Genomic DNA, 22,625 nt, shown 5'->3' with positions numbered 1-22,625 from the left:
GCCATTTATCGCCGCCGGAGCAGCCGATCGAAGCCCGAGCTCTTGTCTTTTCGTTTTTTTTTTCGTCGTGGTGTCGCCGCGTCGCGCTGGAAAAAGAAAAAGGTGCAGACGATTCACCTCTTTTTTGTGCGAATTTATGCATATTTTTCTCGTCGCCGTCGTTATCTGACGACACTCGAAGGGAGAAAAATTGCTTGTCCGACGAAAAATCAGTGCATCAAAAGTGAGAAATGCAAAGTGAATCTGCGGTGGTTCTGCGTCTGCCTGCGATCGTAAGTGTGTAGCATTTTTTTTTGCCGGAAGTAAGCTGGGCAGCAGCAAGCTTGTTTCCGGGACTTCTCCGGTGCAGTGCAGAGTCATCTCGAAGCTCGTCGATAAGTGCGATCGAAGAAAGCACACGGGTAAAAGTTGCCATCTTTTTGCCACACTCGCGTATACTATCGCAGGTTAGGAGGCTACGACTGGATTACGTGTAACTTTTCGCCTACATCCCGAACCGGATACATCCGGTTCGGTCCTTCAAGCGGGAAGCAGTGTGGCGGCACAGAGACTCCAACCGTAGAGGGTCAGTGATAAGAGAATGGACAGGAATTTAACTTTCTGCCTGGTTTCGGAGAGAATAGAAAATCGATTCCGAAGAATACACCTCCTTTGGGATGCCACCCGCCGGTAGAATTGTGCTTGGGCACGGTTTTTCCAGTGGGGGATTTTTTTTTCTCATTTTGGTGAAGTGAAGTGAAGTGTGGCAGGGATTAGTTTCTGATTAGTGATCGGGTTACCGCTGTTGAGCAGTTTAGTGTTTAGCTACAGCACGATTCGGGTTCTTGTACAGATAATTCAAAACAAAACAAAAAAATCGACTCGGTTTTGTAAACAATAATTGAGTTATACCTACATGATATTATTGCGCGATGGAAGTTTTTTTGTTCAAAACTTATCTACGAGCTCAAATTTACTGATGGGTTGTATGAGAATAATGCTATATAAATCTAAAAAATTATACTTCAACCGAATGTAGTATGAATTTGCTTGAAATAGTGAAATATTGTTAAGGAAATGCCAATATTTGAAGTGCCGAGCTCTCTTCCCTCTACTGGAGGACTTGACAGACAGAGGTGTGAAAATCCAGTGAACAAGATTCAATCTAGACAGGCAGCTGTTGGTGGTCTAATAATTAACAAGAAATACAGTATCATTGAGGTCAATGCGTTGAAGAGGGGCAAATTTTTGTGCGCGAAGTATTTTCCAAGGTTTTGATCTTCGGTGGTAATGAGAAATCGATTGATTTTTCGACTTTTTTTCACGCTACTAAAGCTGTGCGGTGAATGACGGCGACGATTGTGAAGGTAGAAGAGCTCCAAGCTGGAAGAAGAGTCAAGTGGGACTGTGGGAGTGTAGCGAAAACCTTTTTTTCAACTGATTTGTTCTGTCCGTCGAATGTGTGTTTCTTTTCGACACTCGTCTGTGCAAATCTCGTTGCAGTCGCAGCCGCCGTCGTTGTCACGCGGCTTTTGGTGGTAGTGTTGACGTGTTTGTGTACACGGGGGGTATGAAATCGGGTTTTCGTGTTAGCACGCGTTTATAATTCGATACCGCGGAAACATAAAATGTTTACTGATTTTAATTGTGACTAGGCGTACATTATTAAACACCGCTGCTGAAAAAAAATATTGAAACAGCAGCTCTTGAAGGAATGGTATTTTTAAAAACTGTGTTATTTCTAGTGCCTCCTAGCACCCCTCGAGTGTTTGTTGACTCTAGAAATTTGAGCAGCAGATTACGAAGGAAAACCCCAGGCAAATGTTCGTGAGCTGCGTTTTTGAGAGATTATCAGTTGCGTGAGGACACACACGTAAAACGCCAATAGAAGAAGAGAAAAAAGAGAACGACGATGGAGAGAATTTTTATTCACTCGATTTGTTGGAGGGTGTTAGTATATCTATGAAATGCAGTTGTGTACGTGTGCTCTGTAACTTCTGCTGATGTCAGCCGAGGGTTTTCGAAAAGTGTGCGAAAGCTGCTTAACACCGCGGATCGCGTTGCATCAGATTACTTCTGTGAAATAAGCGGAAATGTTTTAAATTTTAACATCTATCGTTTTGTTTAGGATTACAGCTTTCCAAAAGCAGCTTAATTTTGAGTTGTTCGGCGTTACTAGTGTGCTGATGATTTCGTTGATTGAGAAAAGTTTTCTCTAGTGAACGCTGTATAGCGCTGTGATATGCTCATGCTGAAACGTCAGATGAACGAGAGCAAAGATTGCCGTACTTCTATCCAATAATCCTTGGTTTGTGATTCCCTTTGAATGTTAATTTATGAAACTGTGTACGGAGACAAGTAACCGCGCAAGTGAAAATTGTGAAAACAATCCCGTGGCAGCTTGTGGCCCCGTTCCCGCCGATTATCAGCAAGTTCGAAAAGCGAGTACCGGAATGACACTAGTGACAGCTCAGCCGCCGTTGACAAGCCTGTTCAAGCAGCACAGTTGCGTTCGAACAAAAATGGGCAGTGTCACTTCGACAGAAAATGGCGTCTGCCAACTTTTTGGAGGAAGCTCTTAAATCAGATGTCGATGAATCCGCGGTGAGTGCGATCGTTGGAACGCTGGAAAATCAGTTGGATCAATCGAGTACGAATCAGGTGCAACAAGTCGGTAAAAATTTCGAGTGCGGAAATGGTGGAACAAGTCTAAATAGTGCAATTGTGTCAAATGGAGGAGCGACCCCCATTTATAGTTCAGTGCAACAGCAGCAGCAGTCGAAGCACAGTAATAACCACGGTGTTCCCAATGGTGAAATCGTGTCGAATGTTATGAACAGCAGCAGTAACAATAATAATAACAACAACAATAATAACAGTAAAACTTTTATCATTGCCACTAGTGGCGGCCAGAACGTGATCAGCAGTGCGGGAGGACCTACGACTGTAGTGGTCGGTAAGAACATAACCGTTTCGGCCACCGGAGCCCCACCGTCGTCGACACCACCTGCCTTGATTAGTACGGTACCGACCACTAGCTCTACCGGTTTGTCTGGGATTAACATCATCAGCAATCAGATAGTGGTTTCCGCCGGAGGACAACATCCGCCACCGTTTAGCGTTACGAATAACAACAATAATAATCCGCAGCATCAGTCGAACATGCCAAAGAATGAACCAGTGAAGTTGGTTTATCCTGCTCCTGGCGGTGGCACCGGTACGCATACGGCCGGAACTCAGGCGGTAATCAACATGAACAACAATCGCGTTACTCTGACCTCGACGGCACTGCCGAACGGGACCATTTCTCTGTCGCAGGCCCCGCAACTCATACAGACGAGTGGGGCAGGAGGAAAAACGACTATCCAAGCAACGGGCCAGCCGGGAAATCCCGGCCAGCCGCAGCAGCAGACGCTGATCATCAAAAACCAGCAAACCGGAGCGGTGATTAACTCCGGGGCGCCCGGAATCGTTACAATGTCCAAACCGATCAACAATCAGGTAAACATTGATTGGTTTGTGGGGTGAAAGCCAAGTGCTGCCGGATATGGATTATTAACTTGTTGATTGAATATTCCCCTTTCTCTAACCATCATTTCCTGTATCACACAAACATAAACCGTTATCTTACACCATCCCCACCCACCCACACCCACTCGGGGAATTAGCGCAGATTGCTCCCTGTGACTTTTTGGCCTTGGCTAGGAAGCTTGTACATAGATTTGCATTGTGCCCTTGGTTTTTATAGTGTGCCATAAATTGTCTAAATCTCCATGGTAAATGGTGTGATTCGTACAGATTGTTGCTTTTACTAAACTTGTTTAAGAGTAATGCTATTGTTAAAGATTATTTTGTTTGAAAAAATTCTACAGTTAGAGGATTTAATCTGCATTTTAGTACAAATAAGCTGAGCTACAATTTTCGGCTCAGAGTATCAAGATTTTGGCCTAGGGCTACGAATGGTGTGACGACTTGTTTTTAATGTTTACTAATTTTTTGAACTGATTATTTGATCAACGTCCCTAGCAGTGCCATTTCAATTTGGCCGCACACGAAAAGAAATCCGGCTCACTGATGCATTCGGTAAGCTTTCTGCTCCGTATAATTTCTCTTGTGATTTATTACTATGTCCCTTGAACCTTTTTCCGCGAAGAGAAATTGGTTTTTTTCCTCTCAAAAATTCGTGCTTATTTCATCTGGGACAAACTCTACTGCATATGAGTTCAAAATATTGATTTCGGATATTGTCCTGCTATTTTTTTTTTTCTTAAACTAGCAGAACAAAGTGTCATGTAAAGAAATGTGTGTCGAATCAGTGCTAAATTTGCATATCATAAACTATTTGGTCTTCGAGTTTAAAGGATTTTGCTAAGTTTAAATCTGTATTTCCTCAAACAAATCTACCGTTTTCTCAGAAACGCTAATCCGGGTTAGCTTTTACCAAAAGATATATATACTGTTGCTATGAAGGCGAAATTCGGGTGTCTAGCACTGCGCGTAAAAATTGTTTAAGGGGATCACTACTGAGTCAAAACTTAATCTTAGTCTTTTTATTTTATAGAATATATTGTAATCCACTTGTGTTGTTTTAAAAGACACGAAAAGTTTTTTCCAACCATGACGCTTTCATCACTTATATTGGGGCCGTTCCTAAACCACGTGGTCATATTTTGATCACTTTTTATACCCCCCGTACCCCCCCGTGGTCTTTCGTGGTCTTTTTGCCAACCCCCCCCCCCCCCCCTTGTGACTTTAACCACGTGGTCTTTTTATTTGTCAAGTGCCGAAAATTCGCTTAATTTTTTTTACATTTTTATTGTAAAACTTTCAGTACATTCTATATTTCTAAAATGTAAAAGCTTCATTCTTGACTAAGTGGCAACAATAAATTATAAGTCAGAAAAAAAGACCACGTGGTCATTTCGTGGTCTTTTGACAAACCCCCCCGTCCCCCTCTTTATGACCACGTGGTTTAGGAACGGCCCCTATAAGGTGGTAACATTATATGTTTTGTAATACTTTGTAACATCAAAGTTTTACGATAAAATTTAAATTCGCAATATGTAGAACGATAATCATCAATTCTTTTATAAAACATACAGGGGGTAGACTTAATGATTCAGATAGGCAAAATTTTGTCAATTTTTAAATAACTAGACACGGTGCTCCCACGGACCGTTATTATAAAAAAAATGCACCAAAGAATCTGAGTACACCATTCGTTTCACTATGACGTCCAGAATCTCTGGTCAAAATTTCAAAATCATCGTACGGTACATTTTTGAATGATGCCCTTTTGAAGGTTTAAAGTACAAAAAAGTGATATAGAAACGACGAATGACTCAATGTAAAGCACGTTTATCAGCCACAATTTTATGAAACAACTTCCAAAATAGTTTCTACACATTCCAAGTATATATTTCAAGACATTTACAATTGGTGGAAAGATTTAGGGGAACAAGGGGCAAGATGGCCATACGGGGCAGAATGGGCATATGTTGTTTCTAGGTTTCTGGTAGTAATTTTGGAACTGTTATAAATTTGAATCATTAACATTAATCTGAAGATGTAATTTTATTCAAAATAACTGGAAAAACAAATTCGTTTTTACACAATAAACAATTGTATCATTCATGCACGTCTTGCGTATAATATTATAGCTCACAAGCGCGAAAAATAAGGAATTTTGCATGCGTATATGTCGTTTTGGGCTCGAAAGTTTATTTTCGATAATCGTTATTGATATTCAAACAGTTTCAATAAATAATGCAGTGTTTTCAAATGAAACATCATCTGAAAACAGCTCTTTTTCATAAGTGTTTCTCATGGTGTAGATTGGGCAGTGCTGGTAGGGGCAAAATTGCCATACCTATGCACGAAAACATAACCTACAAACCAGAAAATGCTGTCGGGGCGCAAAAAATGGTCACAGTCATTATTGGCCACTGCTATAGACGCGGTTATTTCTCATCGAATGTCAGTGAACCGAGCGGCTATTGCACACGGCATTCCACGGCAAACGTTAAGCCGACATTTAAGGCTGAACAGATTCGTTTGTTGACAATCATTAAAATAAAGTTACCTAAATTTTAATTTTGTCATGTTTTATTATTCCTTCATCCGCACAGTAGTGTTTTATGGACCAAAACCTTATTTTTATATGCGGGCAAATTCATAGATAATTTTCAAATTGAAAAAGGCTAAAAAATTATGCTGTTTTGGAGTATAAATAGTGAAACAGAAAAGGAAAACTTTGTTTCGGTACCTACGATTGTACGTTACATTGATACATTATTTAATGTTTGCTTGAAATCGAAAAATATGAACATGCCCATTATGCCCCATAGGTATGCCTAATCTACCCCGTACCGCGACCAGCCTCATACTTTTTAGTGGCTTAGGAAATTATTTATAAATATTTAAATAACCTTTTTCTTTAGTTTCCAATGTAGCAACTCTTGAGTATTATTCTTACTCTATGTAGTAAAAATGTATTCAGTAGCTTTTTGCTCACTTTGCAATAACAATTTGATAAGAAGCTTAAGGTGCTCATCTTGCCCCTTGTCCCCCTATTTGAAAATGTCACAGTGCACAGTGGCTAAATTCGAAAAATCGTGATCGTTCTAGATTTAACTATGAAAAATTGATTTTATGTACTCAACGTCTTCAGCAAAATTATTTCATAGAACAAGGCCTTACTTTTGGCGTTTTAAGTTTTCCGATCAATCCACCTAACAGTTAGATAAAAAAAAATGTTTCTAAATTTCAATATGCCAGATTGTTTTCTTCAGCAAAGTTGTGGAAAATTTTGAAAGATAAACAATTGCTGAATACTGCGATGTCCTATCTGTACGTTGAACACGACAAAATAGAGTTTTGTTGTGGAACAACACTTCTTAAAATCAGTTTTTTGTCTATAATTTTCAACTTATTCAATTTATTGAAAGGATATGAGTAGTAGCAAAGTATGAGTACAGTAATCACCCGATTTTATCACATTTTTCACCCGATTTTATCATCATAAAACATTTCATTAAAAAATGTCAGGGTGAACTGATTTTCTATTACGCTTCAATATTAAGGATATTTTTCATAATTCTGTGTATCATTCTGGATGCAGTTTACATTAAAAATTCAACCGATACACAATGTTACATTTTGCTGTTATCGTGCGAATAAGGCGGTATCCATAAATTATGTAACGCTCATAGGGGGGAGGGGGGTATCCTTGAGCGTTAGGATTTGTTACACAGGGGTGGGGGGGAGGTAAGTTCAGCGTTACTTAACGAAAAATCTCTGGAGAGACTCCAAAAATGAGCATTTTAATCAAGGAAATCCTTGTGCAGCGTTACGTAGTTTTTATGAGGAAGTCGATGTTGGCGTTTCGTTGCATATGGGGGGGGGTCCAAAAATCGAGTTTTTTGCGTTACGTAATTTATGGATGTCGCCTAATTGAATAGTGATACAAATGTTTATTGCAACCGTATAATATGTTCGGAGAAGTTTCAAAATATATGAAAACGCATCTTTTGATGTAGAAAGCTGGGTGATCAATCCTCCTAAAAGTGAGATAGATTTCATTAGATAAAGATAGCCGCTTGGTGTCTTAGGCAAAGTATTAGGTGATCTCAAAACAAGAAACTTCACAGAAAACATCATGTTTCTATCTCTTACATATTGCAAGCAACATAAAGTTTCCTATGAGAAGGCATTAAAAATCGTTATTTACATTTTAAGATTTTTCTGGTTGCAATATGTGAGAAATATCAGCATACTGTCTTCGGCAAAGTTTAGTGTTGTGAGAACACCTAATATTTTGCTTATGGTACTGCGCTACAAAAAAGCAAGTAATTCATTTTACCAATTCAAACAAAAACATGAACGAATAAAAAACTTACTTGTAATTTATTTGCAACTTTACATCGTTTTTTTTTAGGTTTTTTATTTTTTTAGGTTTGTTCAGAAAAGTTTTAGGCAACTGAATTATCTATCTAAAAAGATGTTTTAAAAAAATAGTGATGATCGATTTTTTATAGTCACTTTTTGTTTTTGAATTTTTTTTTCAGTACAGGATCTCAAATTGAATTTTTCAAATATTTTTTATAAAAGCTCAGACAGTTTTCTCAAATTAATCCCTTGACAACTTTTCTTTATCTTTTGTCATTATTCAGATATATCGATTTATGAAAAAACAACTGCAGCTGTTTTCATATGTTTATACAGACAAATTTTTCAAAAAAAATCGCTGGTTTTACGTATTTAGTTATTGATTAAACATCTTCAATAAAAAAAAAATTAAATTTTAAAAATTTCCCGATTTTATTACTTTCCCTATTTTATCACGCCAAAAATCATCAGGGTGACATATAATCGGGTGATCACTGTATTAGCCAAAAAGTTCCTTCTCGCGCCAAAATAATTGGTAGCGTTTTTTGATGGTAACGACGAGGGGACAGCCTAGGTAATGTTGTTTGAGTAGTTAGGATATCCAACACTTTCTTTTAAATAAAAATATATGTGAGTAATGATGAGAGGTAGGGAATGGTTGTCAATGGATAGTTTTTAGAAAATTATCTGCACTTCAGTTTAAAACATTATAAAGTTTTTTTAAATAAAGATTTTGAGATAGATAATTTAGTTGCCTAAAACTCTTCAGAACAAATCACAGTGGGCACTTTCAGGAAAAAAAATTTTCTAACAAAAACTTTTCCATGTACAATGTACCCAACAGCAAAAAAAACTGAAAAAACATACTTAAATCTCCCAATAGTTCCTTGATGGATTTTCGATCTTTGGGTACCAATAAGCTCGAAATGAATTTCAGTTTATTGGCAACATATGAACCTTAAATAAACAAGCTGCCAGAAAACGGTTCACGCGTTGTAAAAATGTAAATTTTGACACACTCCTGAAATCTGGAACATTGCCGGTGTGCATTGGTCACGTAAATTTCTCAAGTAAAAGTAGGAAACTAGGATAGTGTTTCAATGAAATAAAACAGGTTCGTCAAAATTGATTCTGACAAATTGACAAAATTTTGACAAATTGACAAAATTTTGCCTGTCTCAATAATTTTGTCTACCCCCTGTATATCCTATTTCCAGTACAAATCGGATTGTTTACAGACTGTATCGTAGAAACTGTTCTTATCATGATCATTTGGCAGAAAAAAACAGGTTTTTACAGATTTTTTTTTTTTTTTTGGCGTACGGTGAAAGTAAATTTATTTCTGATTATTGTACATTAAAGAGTAGTAATTGAACTATATTCTGTAATATATTGGTTGAAAAATATTGAAAATTGACCGAATGGTAGCAATTCTTCGCAGGCACCTCAGAAAAAATACTTTTTGCGGTGCACGTCATACCTCAGCACTGGATCAGCTGAAATGAAATAACCAAGGTTTTTCCTTTAATTTTTATGTCCCTCTAGGTATCTCTGTCGAGTTTTTCCATTTTTTTTTTATTTTTGAACTTTTTACAAGACTTGAAAGTGAAAATACCGATTTTTGGCCTAAATTCATGACTATTGATAATAATAATAAAAAATAAAATCAAAAACGAAAAAATCTCAACAGGGTTACTATTATGTAAGGAAATACTGTAAAAAATTTGAGAACGATCGGTTGAATAGATTTTGAGATGCAGAGTGCACCGACTCAAAAAAATCGATTTGAGAAAAACGCGTTTAAAGTTTTTCGTAGCGAAAAGACCCCGATAAAACTTAGTAAGCTATTTATTTTTTATTTTACTCACATAGAATCATCAATGCCGGGACCATAGAGTATAGAACTTTCGTCAAGAATGTCCAAATGTCCAAATCACTTTTTTTGAACCCTCAAAACCCTACCCCCCCCCCCCCCCCCCTTAAACGACTCCTTAGCGCCAAAACTGAGTCTTGTAGCATAAAAAACTAATTCGGGACCTCTACGGTTCGGTTTCATATTCAATTGAATATTCTTCCCACTTGGATTTCAAAATTGCGTTCATCTACGTTGCACTTTTTTGTGACGAATGTCAAAAAATATCAGGGAAATTCATGTTATACTTAGTTTACTTTTATGGCGACAGGTCGTTAACGACCCACTGCCGAATCCAGAATACGTCTTCACATCGTTCGGTCTTGGGCTAGTCCTCTCCAATCGCCCATAACAATTGCCGATTAGGCGTCCTCCTTCACACCACACATCTAGCGAGTACGGGGTCTACTACGGAGTCGCCGACCTATGTCGGGCTTTCTGCTGAATATTATCTTCGTCTGTCGCTCCTCCGGCATTCGCGCCACGTGGCCAGCCCTTTGTACCCAATCCGCACGAGAGTCACAAATCAAGTAAGGCTTTGGTTTCAATATTGTCCCCCAATATTTTTCTAATTTTTGCCACTGTGACAATGGAAAAAATTTAAATATACAAGTTATAGTAGGGAAGCAAGGGTATTTTTTCACGGTGAAAATTTGAAGAACAAAAAACATGTTGTCCAAAGAAATAGTTTTCCAGTTAGTCACTGTGACTTTCGAGACGAAATATACAACAAGAGTTTTGTTCAAAAAAAAAAGTGTGACCTTTTCAAAAAACTTATAAGTTATTAGCATTGTCACAGTGATTTCTGTAATAATCTCTTTTGGTTTGAGCTGATCTCAGGAAAAGCAAACATCAAGCTTTGACCGACAAATATCACTGTTTGATCACCGTGACTTTTGTCAGGAAATATATTTTTTTTTTTTGTTCACACAACATTTATTTGACACGGCACGATACAAATTAATGTTTTACGGAGCCAACTATATCTAATGCCTTATGGTCTAAAATATCTTATAAGCTAAAGGCAAATTTTTTATCCTCGCTGCTGACTACGAGCTCCTAGTTTTATCCGAGATTCGTTTCGCTGTTAAATGGGCACCTTGATGCTCTTCAAATAGCTAAAAACAAGTAACATGTATGGCAAGTTTCGCTGAACGAGGATATCACGAACTGGCACATATGGCATAAGACATAGAGACGTGAATAACATAGTACAGGTCGGACTTGATTATCCGGAGACTCGATTATCCGGAAACTCGATTATCCGGAATTTTGGACTCGATTATCCGGATTTTAATTTTTTTGGTGTCCGTTTTTAATTCTTATCCCGTAATTTTGCCTTTACCATCCCTTATAGCATATTTGTTACCATTTAAGTCACCTCCGGCATGTTTGGGACATGTTCGAATTAAGTGAAAATAATCAATGTCTAATTTATTTTTTTGCTTCTCAGGATTTTCCCCCTTTTCGCCTCAGAAATAACTTCTGGTTGCGCCACTGCATCATACAAGTAAAATAAAGAAAAGAAATATTTATTTTATGTTCGTAAATCGCAAAATTTCAGTAGTTTTTGTGTGATTTGATTATCCGGAAAACTCGATTAACCGGAATGAAAATTCTTTTGATGCTCCGGATAATCGAGTCCGACCTGTAGTAGTGATAAATAAACCTACACTTTCAGAGGCAATATATATTAAAAATATATTTTTGTGAAAAAACAATCAAAATTTGAACCCATGTTAAAGTGTTAAAGTGGTCAATATGAAAAATTTAATAATAACTAATATACAGCGCATAACATCAGTATCATTGCTATATCCTCACCATCGCAACGCTAGCCTCTACCTCGCACAATTTCGTGGAACTTATTTTTGCTTCGCCATCCTTAGCGCAGGATATCATGCGTGAAGAATTAATCAAGCTGCTGCCGTTGGCAAGCAACGAAAACCTATTCACTTTATCAGGAAAACAACCACAATAACAGTGGCAGTGCGCACGGTCGGTTGGTCGGTCGGTCGTCGGTCGGTCAATCAAAACCAGACGACAACTGCCGAACGTGTGGACGTGGTCACCTGTTGCTCTGCCTCTGATGTGTCTGGTTTGTCTGGGGATTTCTCCGTCTCGCAATTGTCTGTCTACTACCAAGCGAATTGTGGGAATTAAAGCAGACTGAAAGCACGCTGTTTTGTCAAAAGTAGTGCTCCAGTGTGAGGCTTAAAACTAGTTACAATTGTTGTCAGCTGATCTTCTAAACCAGTTTCGTGTTTTAAATGGGACAAAACAAGCGAGTGTGTATATTCAAGTGTTTGTCATTATCGAGGCTGTTAGGTTCTGACGAGAGAAAGAGAAAGCGAGCAACGCGAGAAAGGATATTTTTTAACTGTGCTCGTACAAGAAAGTAGAGTCTTAAAATGCTCTTTGCTAAAAGTAGGTCGTTGACATTGCTGTGCCGGCCCTTGTCGACCACAGAGTAATGCGGCGCACCCGTATGTGTGAGAGTATGTGCTACTCTGGATCTTCTCTCTCGCGGTACTCTTTTCCAGTTCGCTGAAGGTTGTGGTGCCTGCCTCTACCTTTGCTTTCATTGCTTGTTCGTTGAATAAGGCGAAAGGAACAACTGCTCAAAATTGAACTTTCCCAAAAAAAAATCGTTCTAACCATTTGAAGAACAGGTCGTTCTGAAAACGGTACGCATCACCGTGCTAAAACAACATTCAATTTGATGTACGTCAGTGGTGAGATTGACGTCGTTCATATTGCTGTGACTTGAAGTAATAGAAATATTTCCTACCCTAAGGGATTTAGAATAGACGCTAAAACCTGATTTAATTCAGTATTCAGTATTGGTTCTCATAGATCAAAGTTGTTGAAACAGTTTTCAATCGCATTAATTAGATATCGTTCCAGAATTGAACGAAGCTTGAATCATGATAATACTTTACAAAACAGTGCTTGTGTTGACAGAGCATTAGAGACTTTGAACAGTTCAATACTACTCAGTGCTTCAGCTCAAGTAAAATTTAACCTATCAATGATTCGGGTTATTCGCGTTGAAAGAGATTTCGAAGGCTGTTCGCACCTACGTGAACTCTCATATGCAATTGTCAAAATGTGCGTGATGACGAAAGCAAAAATATTTCCTTCCTTGTCTTTCGCATGCAAAAACCAAACAAATATCAGCAACACCGTCAACGCGAATTGACAATGATCATCAATTTCTTATACGATTAAAAAGAGCTCATAGTTGACCTATATAGTTCAAGTGAACATAAGATTGTGGTCAAAAGGGATTTAAAAAAAAATAATGATAAAGTGTTGTTTTTCAATACTAATTTAAATGCAAGTTATAAACATCGTAACTTGCATACAAATTTTTATTTAAGATGTTCCTTTTTTTTTCTCTCCTTCACACCCGGGTATTTTTTAGGTTCCAAAAAACGAAATTTCATAGCTCACTGTAATCGAAAGTGATAAAATTTAGTGACATCTCAAAACTCATTCAAAGGTAACTTTTGATAACATGAGATATCATATAGTAACAAGCAAGGGGCAATGGAAGGGATTTGATCTTTTTGGCCCTTACCTGCCCGACGGGGACCCGGGTACCCACGAATTTAAATTCTTGTATCTTTAGTATCTTTAGATTTAGCAACTTATCTGCTTTTGAACCAGGGCCAGCGATGCCCCGGAGAAATTTTCCATTACCTAGAAATTCTATAATATTTGAACAGAAATAACAATTAGGGGCCATTTACATACCACGTGGACAGATTTTTAACGATCACGTTTCCCTCGCGTAAAAAGCGGCTTTAGTGTATTTTCAAAATCGGGATGATGCCCAAAGACCAGTAATCAACTTCAGACGTTGTTTTAAAATTTAAGATGGTGACTTCCGGTTTTTGGAAATCAGCCAAACTTGACAAAAACTACCTCATATTAGTAGTTTTGGAATAGGGACGATGCCCAGAGACCTGGAATCGACCACAGAGGCCATTTTTAATTCCAAAATGGTTACTCACAGTTTCTGGAAAAAAACAAAATTGACCGAATTACGATTTGTCACACAGGGGAGGGGGGAAGGTGAGTTCAGCGTTACGTAACAAAAAATCTCTGGAGAAACTCTTCAAAAACGAGCATTTTTATCAAGCAAGCCTTCTACAGCGTTACGTAATTTTTATGGGGGGTAGGTGTTGGCGTTACGATTCGTTACATATGGGGGTGGGGGTCCAAAAATTGGGTTTTTGCGTTACGTAATTTATGGATGTCGCCTCATGAGATAATATTTGGTCAAATTTTGGCCTTTTTTCTGGAAACCGTTGTCTCTCCCAGCTGGTCCCGAGGTACGATGCTGGCCTAACAAGCCAGTCGTCGTAGGTTCGATCCTCGGCTCGGGAGAAGACTGTTAGTGTCAGTAGGACCGTAGCGCCTAGCCCCGCAATTGTCCTGTACACTAAACAGTTGGCTGCGAAGTATGTGTATTAATAAACAGAAGGTCGAGTTCCGAATCGGAATGTAACACCAAGGCTTTGCATTACCTGGAAACCGGAAGTCACAATCCTAATAATTATCATTTGAATATATATAATTTACGAAAACCACCGAAGACACTATACCAATAAAATAAACCGTATAGACGCTACAAATATTTTTGTAAAATTCAGATCTTCAAGAAGTGAGGTTTTAAAAATATTTTATTTACAACCCTTTTTTAGGGATTTTTTTTTACTGCGGTGAATATATTACTGGAACGACAAAAATGCTATACTAAGACTTTTTCGTTGAGAATATAGACCGTTCCGATAATTATAAATACACTTACGATCAACCGTCATTCCAAATAACGTGCAGTATTCAACCAAACGTTGGCTGCGTCCTGTTGTTTACATCCAAAAGAAACAGATGCTGTCATTTTTTCTAAAATTTAGTGCGAAATTTTGAAAATGCGTGGCCTTTCTCCCGAGCAAAGAAAGCGAATTGTGCACAGATGAGGCACCGTGAGTGGTCTTTCTACAAGAAAATTAGCCAGAGAAGAAGGTATAATTGTCGGAGCAGTTCAAACCGCATTGCGGAAGTATTGTGAAGAGTGCACATTTACTGATGCCCCAAGACGTGGTAGAAAACCCGGGCCTGTTGATCCTACAATAGACAAAAAGGTTAAGGAATACTACAAGCGGCATCCTTCAGTATCAGTACGAGATGTGACGAGAAAGCTTGGAACCTCGGCGAGTAACGTTATGCGTGCCAAGGGAAGAATGGGTCTGCAGACCCGTCGGAAGCAGAAGCAGCCAAAACGAAATCCAAAACAAGCTGAATCTGTGAAACCGAGAGCTCGGAAGCTTTATGACAAACTTCTGACCAAAAAAATGGGGTGTGTTATCATGGATGACGAAACCTACATAAAACTGGACTATAAGACTCTGCTAGGACCGCAATTTTATACATCACCGAAGGGACCCTGGACCAGTGAAAGCCATTTACACCGAAAATTCGGCAAGAAGGTAATGGTTTGGCAAACCATTTGTGAATGTGGGAAAATATCTCGTCCATTCATTACGAATGACACAATGAATGGTTAAATTTACGTGAAAGAGTGTTTGCAGAAAGGGTTGTTACCCATGGTTAAGCAGCATAACAATCCTCCAACCTTTGGCCCGATCTTGCTTCCTGCCATTACTCTAAGGATGCACAAATAATGTCACATGTGTCCCAAAGGAGATGAATCCTCCAAACTGCCCTGAAATTCGCCCTATTGAAACTTTTTGGGCTTTGACCAAGGCAAAGCTGAGGAAATATGTCAAACCAGCGGACAATGTTGAAAAATTTTAAAAAGATTGGCTTAAAGTGGTAAAAATGGTCGGAGAAAACACTGTGCAAAAGCTTATGAGTTGTGTTAAGTGAAAAGTTAGAGAACTCGCGTATCCTACGAAAAATAATCCCAACTTGAATTGAAACTGGAAAGAAAACACTTATTATCTATATTTCAGAATAAAATGACCCGAAAAATCCTGTATTTTTTGTTTTATAAAAGAAAGAAGATGTATTTATAATTTTCGGAACAGTCTGAAATCTAGATTTTTAGCGTTACGTAATTTGTGTACGACGCCAAAGCCCTTACTGTATTTACAGTTTTGCTGAAGACATCATAAATCAAACAAATCATCTTGGTCAAGATTTTAAAAATGATTTCTTTGAAACTCTCTCTCTTTTTTTTCTCATGGCAACTCTCAATGTTTATTGAACTTTTTGTGGTTTTCAAGATAAAAAATATCTATTTATGATGCTCTAGAGTAACCATGGTAAAGAGAGGGTTAAAAAATGGACTTTTTTCGAATGGTGATAGAAAACTAAGACAGATAATTGAGTTCGATTTCCCATAGAAGGTAATTAGTACTTGCAAAAAATACTACACCCTTGCGAGCGGCTTTCCGGCAATTAGCCAGAACATTTGCCATGGCAAACAAAAACATGCGTGTAGGCATGTTTTGAGTTTTTTTTTTCGTTTTGTTTATCAATTCCTCCTCGGTTCTCGCGACAAAATTGTTGGAGTAGGTCTTACGCTTCATGTTGGCTCAGAAATTCTCGATAGGTCGTCCATCACCACCGCCACGTCGCGATTCGCCGAGAAAAACGACTTGACCATCTTATTCAGCCGATGCCGATGTGTCATTGCCTGCAGCTTCGAGGCCAGTGGATGGGACTGATGTGATGGGAAAGGTACTTTTTCACTGTTTCGCCGGTTGCACCGACCTCCCGACCGAGCGCACGCAGCGATGTAGCTACTTTTCCGTTGGTCTTCCTCTTCAGCATTTTTGGAGCTTCTTGTCCCTCAGGGTCGTCGGCCTTTTGAAACCGGGCTTTCTTTCGATGCTCTGATTGTTGTCCAATAGTATCAAGATGTTGTAGATGCCGCGAACTCCTGCCGTCCACAAAGAGCCGCACGATGTTCGTTTTTGACGCGGCGGGGTACCGTTCTTTAAACGCGCCCACTTCTGAACGGAGTAGCTTAATTGTTTTCGCCATAGCAACGGTTAGAGTTCGACTGATAGAGATGTCAATTTTTTCCTGCTCACTCATGGATTACTACGATTGATGCTGAATAGGTATTTTGGTAGTGCGTGTGAAACCAAACCCATGCCGGCAATTCTTGTCTATTTATTTTAATGCAGCAGTTAGATAAAACAAACCGTTCTGACTTGAAAAATATATATGATCATCAGTGCTTTTTCCATATGCCCTTCGCAAAAATTAGTCATGGTTAAATAAAATTTCAATAGTGCAAAATGGTAGGAAACACCTGTCCAAAATTTCGGTCGATTAAAAAATGACAGTGAAAGAATACCGTAAACCGGGGTAAGATTGTGCCATACAAATCCATTGTTTGTCAGCCATCCAATGGCGATCACAAGACCAATCTTTCTTGAATAAGTTTCCTTGAATACTTAACCAAGAAAGACTAGTCTTCTGACCCGGAAGAGATGGCCGACAAGTCACGGGTTGGATGGCTCAATCTCACCTCCACTGGCACAATCTCACCCCGGCTGACGGTTTTGAAATTGGCATATTTTCCATGGATTTGTACTATGGATTTGAGGCACTGTGATGTAAACTGTAGTAGATTTGTGAAATACACTAAAGTCGCTTTTTACGCGGTTTTTTACGCGGATTCCGGAATTTACGCGGTTTTTTTACGCGGATTCCGGAATTTACGCGGTTTTTTTTACGCGGATTCCGGAATTTACGCGGTATTTTTTTTGCCTGGATTTCGGTTTCCCTTCACTCGGAATGCAAAATTAACGATGGTTTTTTTTTGGCGGATTCCGGAATTTACGCGGTTTTTTTTACGCGGACTCCGGAATTTACGCGTTTTTTTTTTTCATGCGGATTCCGGAATTTACGCGATTTTTTTTTACGCGGATTCCGGAATTTACGCGGTTTTTTTACGCGTTTTTTTTTACGCGGCACGTATCCCCCGCGTAAAAAGCGACTTTAGTGTATATGATTTTGCTGCTCAAAAGAGCTCTGCGTTCGAGTGGCGAATGACCTCAGGGTTTAAACCACTATAAAAAAATTCTGCCTTTCTCAGTATCTCGAAAAATATTAAGACATCGCAAAGTGAAGCAACTTCACTATTGTTAGACTCGTCACTTTTGTTACCGTTTTTTAAACTGGAAATTTGATCGATTTCTTTCTAACATTGCCTCTAACGGCGTGTACAGTTCAACAGTGTCACTGATTAACACAGTGGAAGGAATTCCGTTCAAATACACTAGCAGAGCCTTTTACAAACAGATTGTACGTTCCTTGAGTGTACGAACCTTCAAGGTTTCGTAGCCCAAAAACATACTTGAGAGTAGACCATGTCCCTTCCAATTTTCATTACCGAAAGCTGAAAACCGCTTTGGTTGAGTTTTTAGTATATTTTGCATGGATGTGACATTCTCGGGAGACGAGTTAGTACGAATCTCAAGCATAGCTGTTTACGCATTGCGTTGAAGAATCGAACTGTCTCGTTGTCGTCGGAAGCAGTTGATTATCAGGTAGTTCACTGAAGCGTACGAGAGCCAAACAATGAAAATGCAAAACGTCAACGGAAATGAGCGCTTCAGGAGGTTCTGTAAGGTGACATATCGATACAGTCTCTTCATTCACAACTAATAGCTAATGCTTTCGGTTCAAATAATTTGTCCTTAAGTTCAGCTGTCTAATGTGGAGTAACGTCATACCATCAATAAAAAAGTTGCCAACGAAAGCTGATTCAGGTTGGCGATATAGCGAGTTCCACGAGTGTGGAGATGCTCTGGGCTATCATCGATGCAAATCAACCAAAGAGTCGAATTAAATAGATGCTCGACAGCTATGAGAACCGCCTCCTCCTCGCGTTCTACCAGTCATTCAGGAAACCGATCCTCGTATACACAGTATCTTTGGTTGAACAACTGCAGGGAATTGATATCGTCTTTTACCAAATCTCCGTCAAGATGATGACGTCGTACTCCCGGTCATCTTCCTGATTTACCACTAAAATGTGCACCAACGCGTGATGGAATGACAGCCGCGATCAGTGCAAGGATGTGCAAGGAGGGGTTAGTGGTCGATTTTTCAACTCGGCGTCATTAACGTTATTAAATAACTGGATCCTCCGAAGAAAGAAGCGCCAACAAGAAAACCGAGATCGTGAAGCATTGTACTAAGAAGACGACACGGAAGTTCTACAGAAAGCTGACAAGTTTCCGCAAAGATTACGTGCTCCAAGCTGGCATGCGCAGGGGCTTGGACGATAATCTCTTTTCTTTATGAACGAGTGTGTGGTGATCGAAAGCTTTAGCAGTTCTTCGATGCGCACCAACTTCCCAGCGAGAGCAATTGAAATAACAAAGGTGGTGAAACAAAGAATCAAGGTGTGCACTGGGTAATCGTCAAGGTTTGGAAGGCAGAATGAGTAATGGACGAGTGGTACCATAGGTTTCCTCTACGAAATCACGACAATTTAGCGTATCCTGATAATTGCTCTGCCGAACTGAACGCCGTCTATCTCGAATAACAAGCATTAGAATATATTTCAAAAACGCTCTTTAGTACACACGGAAGCGAATACAGTTTACTACAAAGGCCATACACATCCGTATAGATGAGGAAATAAGACAAACCATATACTTATAATCGTTTTATCTACTTCTTTGATGTCTGCGTTAGGGAAACGAGAATAAAACATTTCGCAAGTTTGAGGAATATTTTAATTATCATTGACGACTAGTGACGGGAAAATTCAGAGTCTTATTACAGAACCTTCGACGTGTAACTCGTCTCATTTGATATACATGAGCGAGTTGAGCCAACTCAACTTCTGAGCCTTACCTACGTCAGAAATAGTATATTTGTTTATCTAATAAATTAAACAGATTGGTACTTTAGGTCAATTTGTAATGAATTCCCTGCGAATCACGCTATTTACCATTACCCGACAAGAAAGGCTATTTGTAGTTTTTTGCTTTTCAGGTTTAATAGAATATAAATAACGCTAAAACCGAAAACACTCACACTCCTCTGCTTTAATGTCTAATGACTGATACCACTCTTTACTAATCGATTATTTTAATTCTAGATTAGCCTAACTCAACGAACCTTTGTATTCTTTTATCGTAGATTCACTAGCCAAACACACACGAGCATCACTCACATAGTCCCTCGCAACGTTCCCACCTCCAAGCATATCCGCCCAACCCTCAGTAGAACACCCGACGCTCTTCCTTAACCGCTCAATCACCTAATACTTCTGCCTCTCTAGCAATGCAATCGTTTCAGAATAATACTCAGCATCGATCAAACAAAAATGAAAAAACCAAAAGTTTCACAACTGGTATTTTTTTCTTCTTTTTTATTTTCATTTCCAAACCAAAATCGTTGTTCGCTGGTACTTTTGCGCTATCTTCGTCTCACAAACACAATTAACGAACCACCAATTGTAATAACCCAACAATAAAAAAAACACAAAACTACTTTCCGAAGGCAACACAGAATATTGTCGGTTTACCGGCTGGTGTACAGATTGTAAATGTTAGACCCGGCGCACCGCCCACGCAAGCACAGCAAAAAACTGTTGCCGCTGTATCACCTAGAGTTGTTATTGGTAGTCAGCAAATAGTTAGTACTAGACCACCAAGCGCAAACGCTGTAAGAACCTTTTCATGTTTATATCTCTATTGTTTCGTTTCCGTTTTTGTTTTTCTTCTACTTTTATTTTTCTAATTTCGTCTTAGGTTTGATTCTATCATAGTTATTTTTTTTTGTTTTGTCTCCATCACATTCATTGCATTGATTAATTAATTGGTCACTCTTGGAATGGACACTAAAACAGTATGATTCTACCTGTCTCAAGTATGATAATATGGCAAACAATTGCTCGTTGTGTTTTGATTTGTTTTGTTTCCCTCCTGAATTAATTAATCAATTAACTGTGCCATTAACACGTTATGTAGAGAATTATTTTTTTACGTTTTTGATGTAGAAGAATAATAATGAACACTGGGTCGATTCTAACTGTTTGTTTCGCTATTCCACTCCCACCAGATTACCCTAAGTGCCCTTCAAGGACAGCCGGGCTCGACGCTGCTATTGAAAAATGAGCAGGGCCAGTTCCAGCTGCTGCGGATCGGACCGGCCCCGTCCGGAACGCATATCACGCCCGCCAATCTGACCGCGACGTCGGCGACGAATCAGACGATACGGTTGCAAACCGTGCCAGCTGTAAGTAGGTTTACCGGTCCTCCATTAGCCCTCCGCAAGACCATTGTCACCACGCAACAGGTGAAACAGAAGCAAAATGTAATTACCACAGAATCCACCGTTGGTTGGCCTGTTACAGTATTCTATCCCTATACTCTGTATTCGTTTTTTTTTCTCGGCCTTTCTCGCCGAACCGGCTTTTGGATATAGTTTTTTCTTCTGTTCTGTGGTTAATCTTTTGTTTCCTTGTTTTTTGAACATTTGCGAATGCCGTTTTATTTTGGATTCGAGTAAGTATATCATTTCAATCTATGTCGAGCGAATGTGAAACTTTCTTACCGAAATTAGCTCCGAAACACAACCCGGTTCACAATGGTTTGCGCATCGGGTCACTCAATTCGTAACTTAGTGTCGTCTCGCATAGATTTTAACTGATTTCTCGAGTAGAGAGCAGATTAGCTGCTGTTGATTTTTAAAATTTTTTAAAAATAGTTTCAAAGGTCGAAGAGGAATCAAAAAAATTTCTCCTCTTTAGAAACAATTGGCTGATAAATAATTATACTTCTGGTACCCAAAATTATACGCTTTCTTAGAAAACAACTGTGCATAAATTTTGGTCTACTCGTTTTAGATTTTGTACCAAAAAATATATTTTGTTTTGTTTTTATAAGCCTAGCATGGATTCATTCAATCATACTTTCGTTTGGCGGCGTGCTTTCCTTGAAGCAGAAGGGAGATTCAGTTTTTGGTTCCCCCTTTCAGTTGCTGAGTTAGCTTCCGTTTGTGCAATGTTACCTCAGTTATAAGTTTTTACGTTTTATTGACTGTCAGTAGTAGCATTTAGAAAGTTTGGACATATGTAGCCAAACCACGCTAAACATTTTCCACCTTCTTAGCAACCAATTTCCTCCGGTTCCGGCACGATTATCGTCAATTCACAATCGATCACCACCACGCCAACCAGCTTCGTTAGTACACAGTCAACTCCGGTAGCCTCGGTTGCGCCCGTTCCAGCGCTGGCTGCTCAACAGCACATTACCATCTCTACAACACCATCACAAGCACAATCACATGTCACGGGTCAAACGACGGTAATGACCACCCAGCAACAGCAGCAGCAAGTGGTAGTAACTTCCCAACAGCAACCGCAAGCTCCGCAGACTGTAGTCGTAACGACCACGACCGGTGCCCAAACCGCCCAGCAACGAAACTCGCTGGACAATACCAAAGAAAAATGCAGGAAATTTCTAACTAATCTCATCGAACTCTCGAAGCGAGAACCGAAACCGGTAGAGAAGAACGTGCGGACTCTGATCCAAGAGTTGGTGGATGCCAATGTCGAGCCGGAACAATTTTGCGAACGACTAGAACGGCTGCTCAATGCAAGTCCGCAACCATGTCTTATAGGGTTTCTAAAGGTACGGTCTAGTAGTTGATTTGTGTTCTGTTTCGCATTCTAATTTACTCCACTCTCCATTACAGAAAAGTCTACCACTGCTGAGGCAATCGCTCGTTACCAAGGAGATCACGATAGAGGGCATAAACCCTCCAACGGCAAATGTAGCCTTCTCGGGATCGCCGTTAACGCAGATCCCCGTAAGTATCGCCATTCCCAGCGCATGGC

General features: G+C 39.3%; 1 protein-coding gene across 7 annotated transcripts in view; it reads left to right on the top strand.

Moving 5' to 3' along the window:
- Window positions 1–22,625, top strand: part of LOC129721144 (transcription initiation factor TFIID subunit 4) — a 36,762-nt gene continuing 14,137 nt past the window's right edge. The window contains exons 1-6 of one of the 7 annotated variants that reach the window (XM_055673343.1): window positions 1–272; window positions 2,108–3,480; window positions 20,285–20,449; window positions 20,846–21,100; window positions 21,898–22,419; window positions 22,484–22,597. In XM_055673343.1, coding sequence (XP_055529318.1) covers window positions 2,527–3,480; window positions 20,285–20,449; window positions 20,846–21,100; window positions 21,898–22,419; window positions 22,484–22,597 — 2,010 coding nt within the window. In that variant the 5' untranslated portion in view covers window positions 1–272; window positions 2,108–2,526. Of the gene's footprint in view, window positions 402–2,107; window positions 3,481–20,284; window positions 20,450–20,845; window positions 21,101–21,897; window positions 22,420–22,483; window positions 22,598–22,625 lie in introns of those variants that run through there. The other 6 variants (XM_055673345.1, XM_055673344.1, XM_055673346.1 and 3 more) reach the window with 6 other exon arrangements.

Source organism: Wyeomyia smithii, chromosome 2 (assembly GCF_029784165.1).
Source record: "Wyeomyia smithii strain HCP4-BCI-WySm-NY-G18 chromosome 2, ASM2978416v1, whole genome shotgun sequence".
Classification (NCBI taxonomy): domain Eukaryota; kingdom Metazoa; phylum Arthropoda; class Insecta; order Diptera; family Culicidae; genus Wyeomyia; species Wyeomyia smithii.
The sequence above is the reverse complement of the archived record's forward strand: the minus strand, read 5'-3'. Positions and strand labels throughout refer to the sequence as shown.